Source organism: Phalacrocorax carbo, chromosome 28 (assembly GCF_963921805.1).
Source record: "Phalacrocorax carbo chromosome 28, bPhaCar2.1, whole genome shotgun sequence".
In the NCBI taxonomy this organism is placed as follows: domain Eukaryota; kingdom Metazoa; phylum Chordata; class Aves; order Suliformes; family Phalacrocoracidae; genus Phalacrocorax; species Phalacrocorax carbo.
Window position 1 is genome coordinate 2,887,722 of NC_087540.1, and position 22,089 is coordinate 2,909,810.

The following is a 22,089-nucleotide window of genomic DNA, read 5'->3' on the forward strand; positions in this document are numbered from 1 at the left end:
CCAAGGATGAGATCCGAAGGATGGAACCGCCAAGGATGGGATCCAAAGAGGGGGACCCCAAGGGTGGGATCCCAAAGAGGGGGGGGCAGCAAGGATGGGCTCCAAAGGATGGGGAGCCCAAGGAGGAGACCCCAAGGGGGGGGACCCACGGATGGGGACCCCCAAGGATGGGATCCCAAAGATGGGGATGCCAAGGGGTGGGACCGCAAGGATGGGAGCCCCCAAAGATGGGACCCCAACAATGGGATCCCAAAGATGGAACCCCATGGTTGGAGGCTCCAAGGAGGGGACCCCAATGATGGGATCCCAAAGATGGGGACCCCAAGAATAGGACCCAAGAATGGGGGGACACACACCCCCCCCAGAGGGGGGCCCGGGTACAGGGATGCTGCTGGGGGTGGATTCCCTCCCCCCCCCACATTTAAGGGTGAAAAGCAGGTTTTGGGGGGCCAGACCATGAGCTCCGGGGGGCGGCCCCCAGCCGGCACCTCCCCCCGCGGGGCACGGGGAGGGGGCTATTTATACAAATAAAATAAAATAATAAAATAAAAATAAAAGCCTGTATCGTGTCCTCGCTCCCCACCCCCCCAGGTGGGGAAACCTGCGCGTCTTTCCTTTTAATTCCCTTTTTTTTTTTCATTTTTTCTTTATTTTTCATTTTTTTCATTCATATTCTTCATTTCCCGATGGCTCCCCAGTTACCGGCGCGCTCGGGGCGGGGGCGGGGCGTAAAATTGATCTTGTTAAAAAAAAAAGAGAATTTGATGCTTTTTTTTAAGAATGTTTTTGGCTGGAATTGGGCCGGAAGGAAAAGCGACGGCGGCCAGGCCTCCCAGTATGGGCACGGGGCGTCCCAGTTCAGCCTCATCCACCCCCAGTGCGGTCCATGGGATGCTCCCAGTTCACTCCCAGTGCGGGCCTCTCCTGCTCCCAGTACGGACCCACCAGGATGAGCTCCCAGTGAGGTCCCAGTGCAGTCCCAGCTGGAGCCCAGTATGGCCCCCTGGTTTGTCCCAGTTGCAGCCCCAGTCTGATCCCAGCACGGTCCCAGTGTGATCCCAGTAAGCCCCCCAGTCTGAGCCCAGTAAGCCCCCAGTCTGATCCCAGCAAGCCCCCCAGTATGATCCCAGCAAGCCCCCCAGTCTGATCCCAGCATGGTCCCAGTAAGCCCCCAGTCTGATCCCAGCAAGCCCCCCAGTCTGATCCCAGTAAGCCCCCCAGTCCGGTCCCAGTCCGGCCCCCAGCACGGGGGGGGCTGGGGCTGGTTTATGGCCGGTTTTCACCAGCCCATTAGCGAACAGTCAGAAATGGCCTTTCGCAGCCGCCCCCCCCCCGCCCGGCCCCGTTTCACCCCCCCATAAATAACCTCCGCGGGGATATTTTACCCAAACCCCGCGCGGGACACGGGCCGTGATTCAAGGGCGAGCTGGAAAAGGCCACGGGGAAAAGTTATTGTCCCGGGGGGTGGGGCGCTGGGACCCCACGGGGGGGTTCAACCCCCCCCCCCCAGCTGGACGCGGAGGCTTTATAAAAATCCCAATTGTATCCATGAAGCGAGCGGGAGCCGCAGACGATGGGCAGAGCTGTCAGTCACAGTCAATCAGAGCCGGGGAGCCAAGCTGGGGGGGGGGAATTAAAAATAATAACAAAAAAAAATTGTAAAAAAAGTCATTTTTCCATCGTCGAGCGCTGCCGGAGCCGGGGGGGGTGGGGTGGGGGGGGGGGTGGGGGGATGGTGCAGCCATCAAGCTGCAGCCGTTCTGGTGTGTGTTATTCTTTCTTTTATATTTTTTTCTTAATAGTGGCGAATATGCCCAGGGAAGAGATCGAATCGTTGCCTCGGTTCTGGTTTAATTCCTTTTTCCCTCTTGAGCTGCGCCTAAAAGCAGCGAGTCCGACCCCCGCCCGCCAGCCCAGGGAAACTCGGGGTCCCTCCAGCCCCCGGCCATCACTTTGGGGGTGACCCAGGGGCGCGAAATTAAAAATATACCATTTCAAGCACCTTAAAAAACCCCCTTGATTTGAGCTCAAGGAGCAAATAAACGAGGGGAAAAGTGGCATTAACACCCCCCACCCACCCCCCCCAGAGCTGCCCGGGCGACCCCGCGCTGCCACCACCGCCCCCGGTCCATCAAAGCCCTGGGCACCCCCAGCCCCGACCCCCCCGCGCCCCCCCCTTCCCGCCGTGCCCCCCTCGCCCCCTGGTTTTAGCGCCGTGGAGGCGATCCAGCGGCGATGGGCTGGGGGGGGGGGACACATAAAGGCACACACGTGCGTGTGCGTGCATATACTCACACGTGCGTGCAAGCGCACACGTGTACGTGCGCACGGGTGTGGCGGGGGGGTTGATTAAGTCTGTGCCCCGCGAAGGCGCTGCCCCGGCTCCGTAACCCCTTGCGAACCGGCGGTGGGTCAGAGCGGCGACCCTGGCCGGGAGGGTTTGACCATGGCCGTGACCCTGTCGCGGGACGTGGGGCCGCCGTGGGGCTGCCTTCGGTCCCCAGCAAAGCTGCTCCGGGCAGTCGGGGCCTCCTCCGCTCCCCAGCTCCTTGGGATCCCAAAGGATCCATGGGGTGAGGGATACTGGGGGGCCTGAGGGTTGGGGGGGCCTGAGGGTTGGGGGGGCCCCACTGGCTCCCGGAGCCGTTGCTCCGAGCGCCGGCGTCTCCGGGGGCTTTGGGGGGGGTTGCGGTGGTGACGGGGCCTCGGGCAGTACCGGTGGGGGTCGGGGCTCCGAGTGCACTGACCTCCGCCGGCGGAGCAGCTCCCCGCCTTGCACGGGGGGGAAACTGAGGCCCGGCTGGGGACGGGGACACGCACATGCGTCCTGCCCCCCCCAGCTCCGCTCCCCCCCAGTGCTAAGCCCTGCGGAGAACTCGCCAAGGTCGCCGCGGTGCCGGGAGCTAATTTACAGTCCTGACATTAAGGCACCAGACAAAATCTGGCAAGCCGGCGCTGGGCTGGCTTATATACGACAGGAGGATTTATCGGGCGGCGGCGCTCGCCGGGGCCGGCGGCACCCACCCGAGCATCGCCTCGGGCACCCACACCCTCGCCGTGTCCCTCTGCTCGTGCCCAGCCCTGCTCTGCTCCCTGCGGTGGGGCCGGGGGGCCCGATCCAGCCCCCAGCACCCCCCGGCCCTGCCAGGCTCTGGGTGAGGGTCTGGCCCCTCCAGGCTCAGCTCCAGCCCCAGGAAGCAGCTTGCCCGAGAACGGGCTGCCGTGGCCCCGGGCGGCTCCTTCATCGGCTCCCCGTGGCCAGTCCCGCGGCCCAGGCAGGCCGCTCCCACCCCCGGCCCCCGGCACACCATCATCCTCATCCTCAGCACTTCCCCGTTCCGATTTCCGTCTTCATCCTCATCCCCAGCTCATCTTCACCTTCAGCCCCATCCCTAACTCTATCCCAATCCTATCCCATTCCCATCCACACCCTTCCCATCCCCCTCCCATCCCCTCTCCTCCCATCTCCTCCCCTCCCATCCCCATCCCATCCCCTTCCCTCTCCTCCCATCCCCTCCCCTCCCATCCCCATCCCATCCCCTTCCCTCTCCTCCCATCCCCATCCCATCCCCTCCGATCCTCATCCCCTCCCCTCCCATCCCCTTCCCTCTTCTCCCATCCCCATCCCATCCCCATCCACACCCTTCCCATCCCCATCCCATCCCCATCCCATCCCCATCCACACCCTTCCCATCCCCTCCCCTCCCCATCCCATCCCCTCCCATCCTCATCCCATCCCCATCCACACCCATCCCATCCCCTTCCCTCCCCTCCCCTCCCCTCCCATTCCCTTCCCTCTCCTCCCATCCCCATCCCATCCCCTTCCCTCTCCTCCCCATCCCATCCCCTCCGTCCATCCATCCCATCCCCATCCCATCCCCTTCCCTCTCCTCCCCATCCCATCCCCTCCGTCCATCCATCCCATCCCATCCCATCCCCATTTCATCCCCGGCAGCGTGCCGGCAAGGCTCGGCTGATGGCAGCGGGGGCACGAGGGCGAGAGTGGCCAATGGGCTGCAGCTGGGGCCAGCGGGGAGGGGGGACGGCTGGATTTGGGAGAGGCCATCGGGGAGGGCTCAACCCTTCTATCAGACAGTAGAGAATCCACAAGCCCATCTCCACCAAACAGCCCCCAGGGCCATAATCCCCCGGTGCCTCCTGCGGCAGGGTCTGTCCCCCCGCCGGTCCCCGGAGAGGGGGGGGATTCTAACGAGCTTGATTCCCTGGTGAGCCTCGGCTTCCCCCCCCCGGCCCCACGTGGGAGATCGACACGGGGCGGGAGAAGTGGGGCGGGAGGGAAAGCGAGAGGTCCCACAGCACCCACGCCCCCTCCCTCGCCCGGCGGCGGCTCCGCGTCCCCCCGGGACCCCGCGCGGGCGGCTCGTTAATTAGCGCCGAGTCTCGGCGCGCTCGCGGGACGAGGGAAGCAAATGAGGGCCCTGTGATGGAGGGTCCTGCCGGGGGGAGCGACAGGGTGGGGAACCGTCTGCCGCTCATTGCAACGGGCCGGGGAGCGTTGGGTGCTGCCGCGCCGGGGCGACGGAGCCGCCGAGGCCCCCGCGCCCACGAGGGAGGCGGGACACGGGGACGCTGGTGCCGTGGGTGGGAGGGCGATGGCGGTGCCGTGGGTGGGAGGGCGATGGCGGTGCCGTGGGTGGGAGGGCGATGGTGGTGCCGTGGGTGGGAGGGCCATGGCGGTGCCGTGGGTGGGGTGGTGATGGCGGTGCCGTGGGTGGGAGGGCGATGGCGGTGCCGTGGGTGGGAGGGCGATGGCGGTGCCGTGGGTGGGGTGGTGATGGCGGTGCCGTGGGTGGGAGGGCGATGGCGGTGCCGTGGGTGGGGTGGTGATGGCGGTGCCGTGGGTGGGAGGGCGATGGCGGTGCCGTGGGTGGGAGGGCCATGGCGGTGCCGTGGGTGGGAGGGCGATGGCGGTGCCGTGGGTGGGATGGCCATGGCGGTGCCGTGGGTGGGAGGGTGATGGCGGTGCCGTGGGTGGGAGGGCGATGGCGGTGCCATGGGTGGGGTGGCCATGGTGGTGCCGTGGGTGGGGTGGTGATGGCGGTGCCGTGGGTGGGAGGGCCATGGCAGTGCCGTGGGTGGGAGGGTGATGGCGGTGCCGTGGGTGGGAGGGCGATGGCGGTGCCGTGGGTGGGAGGGCGATGGCGGTGCCGTGGGTGGGAGGGCGATGGCGGTGCCGTGGGTGGGAGGGCCATGGCGGTGCCGTGGGTGGGAGGGCGATGGCGGTGCCGTGGGTGGGAGGGCGATGGCGGTGCCGTGGGTGGGAGGGCGATGGTGGTGCCGTGGGTGGGAGGGCGATGGCGGTGCCGTGGGTGGGAGGGCGATGGCAGTGCCGTGGGTGGGGTGGTGATGGCGGTGCCGTGGGTGGGAGGGCCGTGGCGGTGCCGTGGGTGGGAGGGCGATGGCGGTGCCGTGGGTGGGGTGGTGATGGTGGTGCCATGGGTGGGAGGGCGATGGCGGTGCCGTGGGTGGGAGGGCGATGGCGGTGCCGTGGGTGGGAGGGCGATGGCGGTGCCGTGGGTGGGAGGGTGATGGCGGTGCCGTGGGTGGGAGGGCCATGGCGGTGCCGTGGGTGGGAGGGTGATGGCGGTGCCGTGGGTGGGAGGGCCATGGCGGTGCCGTGGGTGGGAGGGTGATGGCGGTGCCGTGGGTGGGAGGGCGATGGCGGTGCCGTGGGTGGGAGGGCCATGGCGGTGCCGTGGGTGGGAGGGCCATGGCGGTGCCGTGGGTGGGAGGGCGATGGCGGTGCCATGGGTGGGGTGGCCATGGTGGTGCCGTGGGTGGGGTGGTGATGGCGGTGCCGTGGGTGGGAGGGCCATGGCGGTGCCGTGGGTGGGAGGGCGATGGCGGTGCCGTGGGTGGGAGGGCGATGGCGGTGCCGTGGGTGGGAGGGCCATGGCGGTGCCGTGGGTGGGATGGCCATGGCGGTGCCGTGGGTGGGACAGCAATGCCAGAAACACCCCCGCGGTAGAAGGCGGTCTCCACTCCCGGAGCACGTGAGCACGTCGAGCGCCCTCGCCCCGCCGAAGCGCCCGTGTTCGGTGGCTGGGGGACACCCCTGCACGTCCCTGTCACCCCCACGGCATCGAGGACGGCGGCTTTTTGCGGCGATCACCACAAATCCCTCCCTGGGGCTCGGCGCTACCCGGGTGGGACGCAGCGGGCCGGGACCCGGGTGGGTTTCACCCGGCCATGGGTTACACGGGTGGGGGGAATCCCCCTTCCTCAGCGCGGGGACGGGAACCATCAGCCCCGTCCCCTCTCCCTAAACCCTTTTTCATCCCGCTTTGATCTCCCTCCCGCGGCCGGGGTCGGCGCAGGCGGCAACGACGGCACCCAGGACCGGGTGTCGCTCGCGGGGAGGGGGAGCCCTTCTCCGAAACCGGTGGGGGTCCCCCCCCAACCCTCTCAGCTCAACGAATCCCGCCTGAAAAGCCGGGACCTGGTCAGGTTAGGGGAGGAAAAAGGATACCGGGCTTTACAGTAAGGCGCACTATAGAGGCAGTGTTTCGGCGGTGACCCCCCGGGTCAGAGGTGAAGGGTTTCCCAGGAGCGTCTTTGAAGAGAGCCATCTTTGATGAGAAAAGAGCCTCTATACAGATGTCTCATAATTACCATGAGAATGTGGAGCACATGGCGGCCGCGCCGGCCCCAAAGGGAGCTTTAATGGAATGTCATTAAAACGCCCCGTTCGTTCGGGAGGTTTCTCTTCCCCCCCCTCCCCGCTTTGCCCCACTTTAACCTCTTTCAGGCTCAAATCCTCCCCCCGCCCCGACGTGACTCGCCGCAGCGATGCCGGGCATCCCGGCACTCGCCTGAGCCCCCTCGGGGTTGGGTACCCCTGCGCCGCGTGGGGATGCTCGGCCTTCGGAGGTTTGGGTCCAGGGAGGCCAATTTTTGGGTCCAGTTTGGCGAATTTTTGGGTCCAGGGAGGTGAATTCCTCAGGCCTGGGGGAGATTTTGCGCGGGGTGGGGAGGGATGCGCCCGGCTGCGACACCACCAGCATCACCATCCCCTGCGGAAGCCAGCAGAGTGATTCTTTTTGTTGAATCACATCTCTCTAACCCAGCCCAGGGTGGTGCAGGGGGGCAGCTCTGCCCGCGGCGAGGCCGAAGGCTTCCCCCCTCCCTCGCCGCGGGCACCGCAGGCGTCGCCTATCAGCACCGCAAACCTCGGGGAGCCGGGCCGTACCGGGGCCAGGCAAAGAACACCGACCCCAGCCAGGGTTCTCTCCCAGAAATCCAATTAAAGGCTCTATGGTGAGGCTCTGGGTTCCCAGAAGGTGGCCAGGCTCCTCCGGCCCCTGCCCGTGGCCGTCCCCCCTCCGCGTGATAAACCGCCGCTAATAAAACCGGTGGCGGGGCTAATATATCTGTAATCCGCCCGTGATACACGGGGGACCCGGTGCCGAGGGCGGCGGCGGCCCCAGCGCAGCGCGCGAGGTTAATCTCCGTGAAATCGTCCCTTCGGCTCGGCTTTTATCCGCGTGTCAAGACGTCAGGGCGGGGAGGGCGGCACGCACCGAGGCAGCCACCCCCGACCCCGGCCCTGGAGGGTTCGGCTCCCTTTTACCCTTAACTCTGGCCGCCGGTGCATCTCTCCGGCGTCTCTCCGGGCCGCGGCGAGCCGGCGATGTCCTTCCCGGCCAGGGCAGGACTTCGGATGCGGCGACGCCAACGCGCGCGTCTGAAACGGGACCCGGAAAACCAAACCTGCGTAAAGAGTCCTAACGGGGGAAAATCGGGGCTGAGCAGTGAAAGCTCAGCCCGGGGGTGGTCGGGGGTCGTTTCAACGGTCGTGGGGTTTATGTAGGGCAAGCAGAGGAGGCAAAAGGTGTTTTAAGGCAGAAAACCCCATTTTTTATAATTTCAAATACCCGCTTCGTGGTTTGGCAGGGAGACGCCGGGCTGTCCCCCTCCGCAGCACAGGGAGAGGTGGGGATGAGCGGTGAGGAAGGTGGAGGAGAAGAGGGAGGGAGGGATGGCCCCGGGGAAGGAGGGCTGGATGGACAACACGGCACCCCTGGAAAACCAGGACATTCCGGGCTCGAGGGTGCCTGTGCGGCCCCCTGGACCCCGATCAGTTTGGTTACGGGTGAGATTTCCCAGCGGAAAACATATTTCAAGTCCTGCCCAGATAAAAACCTTCAGACCTGCTTGCTTCGGCCCTCCCGGCCCCGGCCCCACGGGCTCAGGCGCCCCAGTCCGGCCAGGGCCGTGGCGATGGAGCCCGGAGAGGCGACGCGTGGCGCAGGCGAGACCCCGGGGCGTGGGGAGATGTGGAGTCCTGCATCTTCTGTCCGCCGGGCCGGCTGGGAAACCATTTCTAAAGGAAAAAAAAGAGTGATATTAAAAAAAAAAGTGGTGTCTTGGCTGAAGCAACCTCCCCATTAGACACCCCGCAGCAGCGTGGCTCCCGGCCCCTTCCATTGTCAGAGAAAGGTCAGCCCCTGACTAGTTAGTTATCATTAGCTAAGGCCAATTTAATCACGGCGATTGTGTATAAATCACTGCGGACAGACAGGGCACTTTCCTCCCTCCTCGCCTCCCCGGCTCAAAGGTTGACAAATCTCCCGGCCGTCTCCCCCCCAGCCAGCTCCGGCGGCTGCCCGGGGCTTTCGGCCGCTTTGCCAAATATTAAAGGACGTCGTAAATCACCGGGGCGCTGCCCATCCATCAGCCTGTCAGCCTGAAGATCAGGGTCACGGGTACGAAAGGTCAAGGGCCGAGCGGGAACGGCAGCGGGGCAGGAGCGGGATGGACGGGCAGCGTCGGAGGCCAGGAGGTGTCGGGGACGGAGGGGGATGAGCTGGGAGGGATGGAGCGGCCCAAAACCAGCCCCGTTGCACCCGGGTCCTGCTCGTGGCGGCTTTTCCCGCCTCCCTCCTGTACCGGCAACCCGATGTGGCACGCAGGAATCGAAGTCGGGGCTGGAAACCGGTGGGTGGGTGGGAAGGGAGAGCGCCCGTCCTCCCTGGGGACTGCGCCAGCAGGATGCTCCGGGCTCGCCGGGTGCTCGGGGCTCGGGGAGCTGGTTTCATCCGCAACACCCCTCACGATGCCTCCGGCCCCGCGGCAGGGGCTGGTTTCGGTACCGCGCCGAGTCAGCGACCGCAGCCGGCCGCCCCCACCACGTTTCATGCCGCCGGCAGGGCCGAGGGGAACCGAGGCACGGGGGGAACCTCCCCGTGCCGCAGCAGCCAGGGAGCGCGGGACGGAGCCAGCACCCCCCGGCCCAGGGACCAGGACCCGGCCCACAAGGACAGAGCCAGACAAGGCATCCAACTTTTTCTCGCCTCCCTCCCTCTCCACCTTCCCTTCCTTCCCTTTTTATTCCCCCCCCACACTTTCCTTGCCTTTTTTTTTTTTTTTTATTTCAATCTAATTGAAGGGGGGGGGTAGAAGATAAGAGCTGCCAGGGCTAATTACACCTCATTATTCCAAAGGATCTCTCACGCCTCACTTCTCCTCAAACGCTGGCAAAAGCGAGGGGGAGGGGGATGGCTATTAAGGGAAAAGCCTTGGTGGAAAACAAAGTTGGTTAATTCACACGGCGCGGCCCCGCGGCGGCTGCGTGGGGGCTCCCCTCCGCCTCCCGGGGCGCCGCCACCGCCTCGTCCCGGCTGCGGGGCTGCTGCCGGTGGGGCCGAGCGGGGCTGGGGGGCCCTGGGGCGGATGGAGACCACCCCGGGGCGATGGGGTGGGTTTGGGGCGCTCTGAGGGCAGCAGGGCCATGACCTCGGGTGTCCCCACCTCCTCGGCTGTCCCCACCGGGACGTGGTCTGCTTCGGCAGACGGGCTTTGCACCAGCCCACGATGTCGCCGCCTCGCACCGTGCCTCAGTTTCCCCTGGCCGGGGCTGCAGCCTCCCCGTCATTCAGAGGGAGGGTTTTAACCCCCACATTTTTGGGGGAACCTGTTAAGGCAGGGTAGATACTGGGGCTGATTGTTTTAAGCATTCCCCTCTCCAGCCAGAAACTTCCCTGCCTATTTTCCAGCTCTTAACTTGCTTCCCCGGCGCACTTTGGGGAGAAATCCCGCCTGCTCCAAGCCCCAGCGCCCCAAAGCGTAAGAGAAGGGGAGGCTCCAGCCCTGGGCAGGCACGGGGGTGGGAGCGTCTCCCCGCCGCCGCCGGGGCCGACCTTTCCCGCTTGCAGGGGGACGAGTTAGGGCAGCCAGGGGTCCCCGCGTACGCCCGTCGCGGGTCTGGGCCGGCATCGCCGCAGCCTCTTCCACAAACCCCTTTTGCTTTCCGTGCTCTGTAAAATGCTATTTTTACTGCCTCTAAGATGCGTTTCCTCCGTAAAACCGCACGCTGCAAATTCGCTCGGCTCTCCAGGATGGCTTCTTATTTACATTAAAAAGGAAGGATTTGATTATAAAGCAAGAAATTCCTTATTTCGCTTTGCCAGTGAAGGCTCTGGCCCTGCCTGTGCGAAGCAAACCCCAAACCCTTCCGTGAGGATGAGGATGGCCCTAAAAGGTTTTCATACGTGGGATAATTAACAGCAGCGATATCCGAGGGTGGTTAGACTCAAGCGATGGGGAAAGCCAGGGATTTTTCAGAGGCGTTTTGGGCGTTCTGCCCCTCGGCGGCTCCCGGGCGCGTCCCCAGCGCAGGCCTTTGGGCAGGGAGGGGTTGAGGCTTCCTCTGGCCAGAGGCAGGGCTGGATCCAGGAGACAGGAGAGGTAACTCCATCCCCAAGTGCCCGGCGGGTACCGCAGCCCCGGAGCGGCGTTAAAGCAGCGGTGGGTGACACCCCTGCCTCCCGCCGCTGCATCCTTACCCCATTTCTCCCGGCGGCTGGGTTTTCTCTCCCCGCCCGGTGCTGTTTTGGTGGTCCCAGCTCAGCCGTTCCAGCCGGGTGTCTTGTCCTGCGGGAGACGTAAGGATAAGTCAGATAATTCAGGTAATTCAGGTAATTTAGATAATTGTGGCTGCAAACCCGCCTCCTCCTTCCCCTGTTTTATGCCCCAAAAGTCCTGACACGTTTTATTGAAATCCAGGAGGGCTGAATCAATTTCTTTCTCCTGTTTAAAAATCAAAAAGTAACCTTTAGCAAAAGCCAGAGAAGTTGATTATAGGAAATCTATAAAATTTCTATAAAATAAGGCCAGGAATACATCACGTCGTCGGGCCCGGAGGGATGGACTCTGCATTTACAAAGAGGAGTGGTGGCTTAGCGCGGGCCGTTAGAGGATGCCGCCAGCTTTGAGTTGTGGCTCTTCCCAGATATTTCACGATAACAACAGATGAAAAAAAAATAAAGACATTTATCTGGAGCTCACATGCCCCCTGAATAGCCACCGGGCGGCGGGACGGCTGGGGCACCCTTATTTTTCTAAGGGTAAACACAGGGCGAAAGGGCAAAAGGAGTGAAACCCGATAATCCCCCCCAGCAATGGGAGCCCCTTTTTTTACCCCGAGAGGAGCAGCTCCCTCCCCGCTCCCCCCGTGGGAGCCCACCGACGCCGACCCATTTTTCCCAGCGAAATGATGTGTCGGTAAGAAATTATTTCAAGCCCACCTTGCCGGACCGTAACCTTTCCCCCCTGAGCCGGTGCGGGGCGCGGAGCCCTTGTCAGACCCAGCAAGCACTGAGCAGGAAAACGAGCGGCCAAGCAAGCGAATTAGAAAAGGAGAGATTACCGTCAATATTGCGTCGGGCTCGAGTTCATTAATTTGTGGTTTAAAAAGGCTCAGAGGAGCGTTAGACAAACCTCATCTGCGCCGCGTTGCCGACACCTTTGTGCTCCTAATTCTGCGGCGGAGAGCTGCTTTGATCCCAAGGCATTTATTTTCCCTCCGTGTCGCCGAAGGTAAACGCTGATTAAGCAAACGCGAGGATGCCTTTTTTTAAGGAAAAAAAAAAAAAAAAAGAGGTATTAAACCACCCTTCGTCACTTTTAGCCTCAAACTTATTTCTAAAAAAAATAAGCGGAGGGTTGGCTTGGCCTTTTTTTGTCAGCTTTTTCCCCAAAACGATGGGGAAGCGCTAATAAAGCTGGGGTTTACGCCCTTATAGCTCCCCGCGCCTAGCGGCGGCCGAGGCTTTGCCGCCTGCGTGTTCCCCGCTCGCTGCCGGCTCCCTCCGCCGCTCCCAGCCTTTAACTTTTCCCTTTGCAATAGCAGCATTTTCTGCAAATATTGAGGCGACGTTGCCTATTCCTCGAAGGAAAAAAGCAGCCAGCCCTGCAGCCCGGCGTGCCTGCGCGGCGCTCTGGGAAAAGAGCAGAAAAGATACTTGTAGATTAATACTATTAAGCAGGATTTAAAAAAAAAAATAAATAAAATAAAAGCAATTGAGGTTGGATAATGCCCTCCAGAACAAACCAGCCCTATTCTCCAGCGCCTGGCAGGTCCTTGTGTGCCATGGGGTATTTAGCATGTCTTTAGCGAGGCTGAAAGCTTTGTATTGAGATCGCACTCGAGGACCGTCGCGCTGCCTGCGCTCTTTGCCACCTGAGGAACAAGCAGCGGCGCAAAACCCACCGCAAGCGCCTTCGCAGGCGACGGGAAGGGCCACACAGGGTGCAAAGCAGCGCGGGGAAGGGTAAAAACCTTGGAAAGGCGCCCGCGGCACCGCGCGGAGCGGGCAGGGGTTCGGGGCGAGCTCCTCCGCCGCCCCCGGGTCTCTCACCCGCCTCAAACGCGGCGTAAATTCCGCCGCGGCGGCTGCTCCCGGGGCTCCTCCACCGGCAGGAGGGGGGGAGCGGGGGCACGGAGAGGGGCCGCAGGCCGAGTCAGCGCACCCAGGACCCTCGCCGAGCCGACGGGGTCGTTTCCCTGATAGGAACACGCTTACGACGTTTTCAAGTAGCTTTAAAAACGCACCTGTTTTCCCTCCAGCAAAGAGCTGAGGCTTTTATAAAGTGTTAGAAAAGCTTTAACAATTTGTTAAAAAAGCTTTAATAATTTGTTAGAAAAGCTGAGGCTTTTATAACTGCTTCTTAAACTTCCCCAGACCCTCGGCAAGCAACGGATCAGTATCGCCACACATAAATTTAGCTCAAAAACCAGAAAGCTTCTGGATACAATCGGCGTAAAGGATATTTCAAGTCAGTACTTTTTTGCTACGATATCCCGGGAATAAGGATCTCCCACGCCCACAGCGTCTGCGTCGTCCCTACGAGCGATGCCGCAGCCACGGAGCGTTCAATCCCGCCGCCCCGTTTGCTAAACATGGGATTTAATCCAGGACCCCGAGAAGGCGACACAAAAAGGGCTTTTTGCAAGAAAAATAATAAAATAAAACTCCAAGCTGAGGGAGGGTCTTTGTGGGGTGTAAAATAGCTCCTGGGAACGGCGAGTGAGGGATGCTCTCGGAGAGAAACTGCCGTCCCCGGGGAGAGCGAGGGCCTGCCGAGGGGAGACGGAGGGAAGCGAGGGAGCGGGGTTCCCCAGGGAAGGTGGAAAACAGCCGGGACACCACAAGCAGAGGCATTAAAAACACCCACGGCAGCGCCAGAGGATGTCAAATGCAGTTTGCAATACATTTGGGGGGGCGGGGAATGAAGATATATTCATAATAAAGCTCCTCTGTGTCTCTTCACAGTGATTTGGGACTCAGTTGTTTGTACCTCTTTAGACGGGGGCTTCCCAACTATTTTCGGCGGCAATAACTCCGGCCGGCAAAGTTAGCCCAGATCCAAACTTCTTAAGGGTTTGGGGAGCTTCTCCTCTGCCCGCGGGCAGCCCTACGCGAGACTCGCCCCCCTCGCCCTGCGAAAACAGCGCTGGTTTTGATGCCAGCTCAGTATTTCCTTGTGAAATGCCATTTTTCAAGCCTTCGTTCCATTTTCCTGACAGCGTTTGTTTTGTGGCCATCGGACAACATATTGACCGCGCTTTGCTATCGTCCATTTTCTGGAAGACCCGATTGCGTTAAAACAACCTCTCACAAAGACAAAACCAAGGAGACGACGAATTCGGGTCCAGCGCAGCCTATTTGGGGGTGTTTCTCTTACGAGATACCTTGGCTCAGAGCAGCTGTTGCACGGCAAAGCTAAGGCTAAGGACACCGTATAGCGCTAGCAAATTTAATTTAATTCATTTACGCCTCTCCTCCGCAGAAACGAAAAGCCAACAGGGGCTAACCTCGAGGCTGGCGATCGCTACGGACACGAGAGAGGGAAAATAAGCGGCGATGCCACGGGAGGGTGCTTCCCAAGCCGCCGCGCCGGGCGCCGGGCGCAGCACCGTGCTCACGGGCCCGGGGTTGTCCTCGCTCTTTGCTTTTTTACCACGTTATTCCCAATTTCAGAAGGCAGAGGGGTAACACTGGCCAAAAAGCTTAGTTGAATGGCGTCGGTCTGGGGCGGCTCCTTCGACGCCGGTGGGTTCGCCCCGGCTTCGGCACAGGCGTCTGGGGAGCCCTGGGGTGCGTCGGGGCCGCGATCCCGGCAGAGGAGGAACCCCCCGGCTCTCGCTCGAGAGGGTCCCGTGTCCCGGCGCCGCCGCAGCGTCGCCTCTGGGACCTGCCCGGGTTTCACATCCCCCGGAGCAGCGCAGCGGCGATGGGGTGAGCCGGGAGGCCGCGGCTGCCCGATCCCTGCCCACGCTCCCGCTCCGGCAGCGTCCCGGCACATCTCCCTTCCCCAGCCTGTTGCTTTTGCATCCGCAGCCCTCCTCCTTGAGAGACCCCTTCCGAGGGCTCCCCTTCCCTTCGCGCCCGCTCCCACCCCAGCGCTCGCAGCCCCTGGGACCCATTTTAATTCCTTTCACAAAGAACCACATGGTTTGTTTTTTTTTTCCTCTCTTTCACTTGTTTTCCTTTGTGGGGGGATCAACACGGCCTCCTCCAGCCTCTCAAGAGCTGACTTAAACATCCCTTCAACCACTGGGGTGGGGTTTTTTTCCCCCTCTGGTTAGGAAAAGCCACACAAAACGGGAGGCACGGGAAAGACGACCAGAGGATGAAAACCGAGGGGCTGTCGTGCTCTCCCCACCTCTTCCCCACCTGCACTTTTCCCTGCCAGTGATCATATCGTCATCATTATACTAATACTAATACTAATAATTCCTGGGCTGAGGTGGATTTTGCTGGGGGGGGGCTGGCAAGCCAGTGAGCGGGCGCTGATTGACAAGTCCATTAAATTAAAAATAACCGAGCAGCCCAAGGACCGTGGGGTGGATCCTGACACACCGGCCACCTCTACTTCAATCTTTTCCACATTAACCCCTCGCTGGCTGGCCTCAGGGAAGTACAAAGGAAACGCGTCCTCCCGCAGGGACGCTCCCCCCCCCGACCCCTGCGCCTGGAAAACCAGCAAGGACGCTTTGACCGAAACAATGAACTGCCACAATTTCCCTCTTCTTGATTTTTAAATATAAAAAACAGAGCAACCTGAAAATCGGGGGTGAGGATTTCCACTGAGGGAGGGGATGAAAAGTTTGCATGGCGCCGGGGGAGCTGTGGCGACGGCCACCTCCCGCCAGGGCAGCAGTTTCCCACCGGCACCGAATTTGCTGCTGGGGGTGGGAAAGCTCCTGGCAGGGTCCCGTTAGGATTCGTCCTGCGGGAGCAGAGCAGCCGCGCTCCGCCGCTCACGCCGGCGCTGCACGGGATCGCCTGCCAGCTAGCGCAATAGCGGTTGAAGCCTCTCGTTCCCACACGCTCGTTTCCCTCCCCGGGGCTAAACATCAGCTGGAGATTAACGACTGTCTCGTTGGAATTATTCGGAGACAGAAAAAGAAACGTGTGCCCTCCACCCCCCAAATAAAAAAAATAATTCCCGACTGCGAAAACCACGGAGAGTAAACCCAAGATTATTGCGCTGACAAACACTTAATCACAGGAATTAATTAACCATCCCTTCCCTCGTTTTGCCTCGCTTAAGACAGCCCCGCAACGCCCCAGCGGTGTCTTACCCCGGGGAGCTCCCGTCCATCCGAGCCCTAACGCCGCCTGCAAAAGCACTGACGGATTTGCATAGCCGTGCCGGCGAGCTGGACTGGGCCGGGGCGCCGGGGACAGCCTTCTCCAGGCCCTCAATGGCATTGTGGAAAAGAAAACAAAAAAAACCCCACCACACCAAGACCCAACCCTCTCATCTGCGGGGATTCACGGCTGCCGGGGCTACGGGCCGGATTCGGAGCCCCGCTGGCCGCCGGCGAGCTCCGACATCGCGAAGGAAGCCGCCCGAGCGCCCTGCCTGATCTGCGGCAAATGCAACCCCTGCAAGGGTGAAACAGGTTCGAGCCCGGGAGAGATTTTCCCTTTAGATGCATCTGCAACAGAAATGGGGCTTTTAACTCGCTAACGGGGACCGGGAGCCCTGCGGATGCTTCCGACACGGCTGGGGGACGGATGCTGCGAGGAGAGTGATGGCGAGCAGCACCGGAGCTGCAGACGGGGCGTTAAACCCACGCGCCGAGGCCCGCGGCGCCGCCGGCAGCTGCAAAGCCCACGCGTGCCCTCCCGCTTCGCCGTGGCCACGCGGCACCGCTGCCTGCACGCCTGCCTCTGCCCAAGCCCACAGGAACAGGCTACGCTCACGCCCCCACACGCCATGCCATGCTCCCACACGCCATGCCATGCTCCCACACGCCATGCCCATGCCCCCACACGCCATGCCCACGCTCCCACACGCCATGCCATGCCCCCACACGCCATGCCCACGCCCCCACACGCCATGCCATGCTCCCACACGCCATGCCATGCTCCCACACGCCATGCCCATGCCCCCACACGCCATGCCATGCTCCCAAACACCATGCCCATGCCCCCACACGCCATGCCATGCTCCCACACGCCATGCCCACGCCCCCACACGCCATGCCCATGCCCCCACACGCCATGCCCACGCCCCCACACGCCATGCCATGCTCCCACACACCATGCCATGCCCCCACATGCCATGCCCGCACTCCCACACGCTATGCAATGCTCCAACACGCCATGCCATGCTTTTGTACAGACATTTATGTGTAACATCACGCAGGCGGCTGCACGGCGAGGAAGGGTCGCGCCACGTGTGACCCACATGCACCACGCACGCGTGTGGGGCCGTGTTTCCCCCCCCCAACCCGTGGGCTTTGCTCCCGTCCCCGCGTTACCTGCGAAGGGCGCGGAGGCCGGGAGCTCGTCCCGGGGAGGCAGCCGTGCCGGATCGCTCCTGGCGAGCCTGGCTGGGAGCATCGGTCGCCCTGGCAGGAGCCTGGTTTGCAAAGCCAAGTTCAACAGGTCACTGGGGGCGCCTGGAACCCCCCCGGCTTCCGCCTCCCTTCCCAGCCCCCCCCCCCCCCCCCCCACCTCCACGGAGAGCAAGACCCCTCAAATTGTGTGCCACAGCCACACAGTTGCACCAAATTTGAAAGGCCTTGGGCTGATTCCCTGCGTTTTCCAATCCCCCACGCGCTGGGGGGATATTTCTCGATTCCCCTTCCTCAACAAGCCTATAAATTGAAGAACTGGCTCCCCCCCCCATCAAACCCAACCATTTCCAGGTACTCTTGGGCTGGGCTGGCTCTGGTGGGAGCTCAGCGGGGAGCTCATGTCCCTCTCCTGCTTGGCAGCAAGGGAAAACTGTTCCCCGAAGGTGCCCCCGCTCCAGCCCGCCGTCCCCCTCCCCAGACGGCCGCTGAAGGCCGCGGGGAGCCCCTCGCCCGAGGATTTCACCCGTTAGCTGGGCCGCAGGGTGACGGAGCGAGCTCGGCCCCGGGGACCCCACGAGCGACGCGACAGTGGGAGCGGGGACACTGAGGCACAGAGGGGAAAACGAGGGGCCTTTGGCGTCTTTTTGGACACCAAACCCGCCAGTCCCCGGAGTGCTGCGATGCTGAGCTGGGACCTCTCCCCGCTGCGACCCCCCTCCCCTGCAAACCCCGCTGCCACTCGCAAAGTGCTGCTGCCACCTCGTGGTGCCGGGTCCCCGGGTCCCCAAAGCCAGCTCCAGCCCCCGGGGCCACATCCTGCACCCTGCTGGGCTGGGGGGTGGGGGGGCGCAGCGGGGTGGCCCCCAGCGACACCCTCGCACCGAAGCGTCGCGGAGCCCGAGCCTCCCCCTCCCGCCGCGCTACGCGGACACCCCAGGGCGCTGCATTTCAACTGACGGGGAAACTGAGGCACGGGGAGGCAGAGCAACGGCTGCGGGAGCTTGCTGGGGGGCCCCGGCACCCCCAGCTGGGCACCGCCACCGTCGCAGGCACGGCCTCAGCGCCTGGTGGCGAGCGAAGAGGGCAGGGGAGACCTCCCGGCCCCTCGGCAAAAGCGGTGCCAAGAGCTGCTGCGTCCGGCCCCATCTGCTCCCATCTTTTTTTAGACGCGAGCCCCAGCGCTCCCCTGCGCCGCAGCTGCCCAGCCCTGGAGCAGGTGCTCGGGGCTGGTGATTTATCTGCGCGTCAGCATCTCGGAAGCAGAGCCCAGGCGAGGGCAGGGGAGCGGGACGGCTGCCTCCGGAGGGAAAAACCACCCGAGGGATGCCCGTCCCGTGCGGCTGTGCCGTTCCCGGGGCTGGGGAGGGCCGTGCCACTTGGGCCATGCCTTTGAGTAGGGCGGTAGAAGGATGCAGCTCCCCGATTCTTCCCCGGCTGTCCCAAGATCTTCCCTCTCCAGATGCAGCACCAAGATTTCTGGTCCTCCCAGCACCTGCTCTTCCCCTCCTGAGCTCCCCAAGCAGCGGAGGGGGAAAGCTCTGTGCTGGAGAAACCCGGAGGAAGGGTTTAACTTGACTCTGGACTTGCATCTGCATCAGTTTTCCCTCTCCCTCCCTGCAGAGCTGGGAGAAGAGCAGCTGCCCGCAGGCCCAGGCCTTCGCTCCCAGCACAGGGAAGGTGCCCAGGCCAGGCGCTCCCACAGGCAGGTGCCGCTGAAAGAGGAGCTTCCCTTGGATTTCCAGCAGTGCTTTGCATTCCCAACCTGCTCGTTTTCCCCAGAGCCTGGAAAAACCCCGGAGATCAGCAGGTCCGGCCGGGACCCCGTGTCAGCCTCACACACGGTTTGCTCTGCCCGCAGATCTGAAGCGCGCAGTTGGGAAGCCTTCGGCTCTCCCTCCCTTTTCCCTTCCCCTCCCCACTGGAATCCGGCTTTCGGGATCAAAAATACTACTGGCTATTTTTAAAGCGTCAACTTAGCCCCCTCTCCTCCAGCTCGCGGTGACGGATCGGGCTGTCGTAAAGTTCAGCTGTTTTCTGCTCCCTCCACACTGAGCCCGGGGCGTTAACAGCCGTGATTCCCTCCTCGCCCCTGCCCGGAGCCAAACCCACGCCAGGGACCAGGATCCACGTCCGGAGGGTCTGGGGACATTTGGTGGCCTGTCCTGTGGCTGCTCACAGTGGCATTTGCTGGGGTAAGCGGAGCGCCGGGCTCCTCGGCAGAGGTTTGGCGAGGGAGGGATGGGGGCTTTATGCCAAGCACGGCGAGGAAAGAAGGGTGGATGCTTTGGGTTTGAGCCGGCACTGCGCGAACGGGCCGTCCGCTCCTGGGTCTGTATCTGGAGAGAAGCAAAATCGTTTTGGTTCTCCGGCAAATCCTGCCTTCCCCGGGCCCCTCTTCCGAGCCCGATCCCAACGCCGCAGCTCGGCTCGGCTCTCCCCTGCAGCTCCTGCGGGATGCTGGGTGCCGTGCCGTGGTCTGGGGGTGACGCTCACGCCTCGCCTCATCCCCTGCCTCCAAGCTCCGGAGCCGGGCTGGTCCCGCTCGCCCAGGGATGCTCGGGGAAGGCCGGCAGAGCTCTCCCCGATGCGGGCTCAACCCAGGCGCGTTCCGGAGCGGCGAGGACACGCTGTGCACGAGCTGTACGCGCTCACCTTGCAGTGCTGGTGGGAAGCGGGAGGGTTTGCTCATGTCCACAGCTCTGACGGAGCCAGACGAGCTCCTCGGAGACCCGCTGCCTCTTTAGATAAGTTTTGCTGAGCCTCCCCGCCCACACAGGCCGTTTCAGCTGCAAACCCACCTGGGTTCGGACCGGGGCTCCAGGTGGCAGTGGGTTTGCAGAAATGGCTGATGCCGGCTCAGAGCCAAGCTGGGGCAGTTCTCCCTGAGCAAATTAACTCTCCAAAGCACAAGGCTTAAACCCCTTGCTAAACTCCTTGTGTTAGTGGTTGGGCTAGATGGGGGCTGGAGCCGAGCTGTCACCGCGCTGTCCCAGCCTTTGGAGGGACAGCATTGCTCCAGACGACATCCCACGTGGGGCGATGCTCACCAGCAGAGCTGCACGTTACCTGCTTCGCACCAAAAATGATGCAGCTGCTGCGACCAGGGTCTCTTCCCCCCTCCTGGGGCACTGCAGCGCTTGGGAAAGGCTCCTCTTTTTGGGCGGGAGGGTCTGGGGGAGGCCAGCTGCTCCGCAGCCCCCTCGGTGGCAGGATTCGGTGACCAGGCTGGCGGGCTCCAGCTTTGTGCCTCCTAAACCCCCAGTTGATTTTGCTGGTGGGAAGGAAGGGAGGGGGGAGCTGGCTTTTGGAAGCGGTTTGATCACAGATGCTTTTGTCTTGGTACCATGACTCTCTGCCAGCTCGGCAGAAATTCCCAGCCTCCTCAGCCCAACATATGCCTGCAGGCCCCAGCTCGGAGCGCCGCTGTGCACTGACGGCATTAAAGCCGTCGATGGCTGGGTTTCATGGCGCGGCCAGGCCTCGGCACGTCGCCAGGGAGGTGCACCCGTAACGCCGAGCCTCGGGGCTGCGAGGAGAGCCCCGCAACCCGGCCTCCTGCAGCAACCTGGATATCCCCATTGGGTTTCTCTGCTCCAAGTTTCCCCTCCCTTGTCCCAAACGAAGCGGGTGGGTGGGATGCCGAGAGGCCTCCGCTCTCGCCGAGCCCAGATGGTACCGTCTGCTGTTCCAGAAGAATTCCCACCTGCCCGCCCCGCGTGTAACCGATTCCCTCGGTGGGCGTCCGCGCCTCCCCGCGCCGGGGGCTCGCTGCGGGGAAGCCTACGGCAGCAGATGGGGAGGATACCAAGCGCCCGAGGCATGGCCAGGGCGGACCTTGGGAGGCTACGCTACGATATGGGTCTTATTTTTTTAAACAACATTTTTTCCACTCCCTAGTTATCCCTTGTTACCAGGTAACAGAGACCCAGAGCATAAATACTGGGCAGGGAAAAGAGCTGCAAAGCCTCCACGCGCCCCGGCAGCGAAAAAAAAGCGGGCATCTAAAAGCTTCCTCCTCCGGCGGCTGCTGATGTAAATCCTGGCTGGGATTTGAAGCCAAGCTGGTATTTATCTGTTGTTTTCCTTCCCTCTATCCATCATCCCCACGGAAGATGTACTGTTACACTTACAACAAGAGTCTGGCTGTAGATTTAAGCTCGTTCTGCCATCAGCAGCCGCTATCCCTCCTTTTCTCCCCGATTCCCTGGGTGAAGAACCGTTCAGCAGCTGCCGTGACCCGCGTGCGAGTGAGCTGTCCGAGCAGAGCTTACACCGGGGTCATAGCAGGGGAGAAGGACGGAGGGGGAAGCCCTTTTACCCTCCATCCCTAAAACCCGACAGGGCCAGAGGCACGCCGCAGAAATCGGGAGCGACTCTCCCAGGAGGGGCATGGCGGTACCTGGGGGGTTGGTTAAGCCCCGCTGCTGTATCTGCTCCCCTGGGCTCAGGTCGGCGCGAGGCTCCGGGTGCGAAGGCGTCGAGGGCGTTGCAGGTCCGTGAGGCTTTGCTCCCTGCCATGAAGAGCAAGACCTGGAAAAGAGCAGGGATTTGATTGAGGAGGCAGGAGGCTTTTCTGAATGGCTTCCCAGAGAGGTCTGTGGGTGCTGGGGGGCACTGAGGGACCTACTTTCAGCCCCTGCCCTAACGGCCGGGCATCCTAAATGGCCAGGCCACCCCTGGAAAAGCCTGACGTGGATGTTTCCCCACCACTGCTCCTCCCTGCAGGGACAGGGTTTGTGCAGCTGCTCTCTGCACCCAAGCCCTTGAGGGGGGCTTTTGGGAACGCAGCCGGCGCGGCCCGGCGTTCGTCAACCCCTGGGCACACCAGCCACCTTTGGCCCGTGCCGTGTGTGTGCTCAGGGCTCGGCTGTGCCCCCGGAGGGGAAAACACAACAGACACTGCTGAAAAAGCATTCCTGGGGGGTTGTGTCCCACAGGGAAGAGCACAGTGCTTTTCCACGGGGACTCGCTCC

The 22,089-nt window shown here is 62.5% G+C and overlaps 1 protein-coding gene across 8 annotated transcripts; it reads right to left on the reverse strand.

Annotated features, from left to right (window-relative positions):
- Positions 1–627: 627 nt before the first annotated feature.
- On the reverse strand, positions 628–21,888 carry LOC135318219 (serine/arginine repetitive matrix protein 1-like). 8 transcript variants are annotated; one of them, XR_010376550.1, is made up of 11 exons: positions 21,744–21,888; positions 21,516–21,646; positions 17,078–17,178; positions 12,131–12,239; positions 11,740–11,869; positions 11,547–11,616; positions 10,806–10,893; positions 8,172–8,344; positions 7,896–8,041; positions 6,491–7,705; positions 628–1,619 (listed from the first exon to the last, which is right to left on the reverse strand). XR_010376550.1 is itself a non-coding variant. In XM_064475303.1 (11 exons), exons 2-11 carry the CDS (start codon positions 21,632–21,634, stop codon positions 1,587–1,589), a joined length of 1,083 nt encoding a protein of 360 aa, XP_064331373.1. In that variant the 5' UTR covers positions 21,635–21,646; positions 21,744–21,888; the 3' UTR covers positions 628–1,586. The 8 variants fall into 8 exon arrangements, 3 of the variants coding, with proteins under 3 accessions (XP_064331373.1, XP_064331371.1, XP_064331374.1); XR_010376549.1 differs by having other exon boundaries at positions 6,491–7,745; XM_064475303.1 differs by having other exon boundaries at positions 7,592–7,705.
- Between the last annotated feature and the right edge of the window lie 201 nt (positions 21,889–22,089).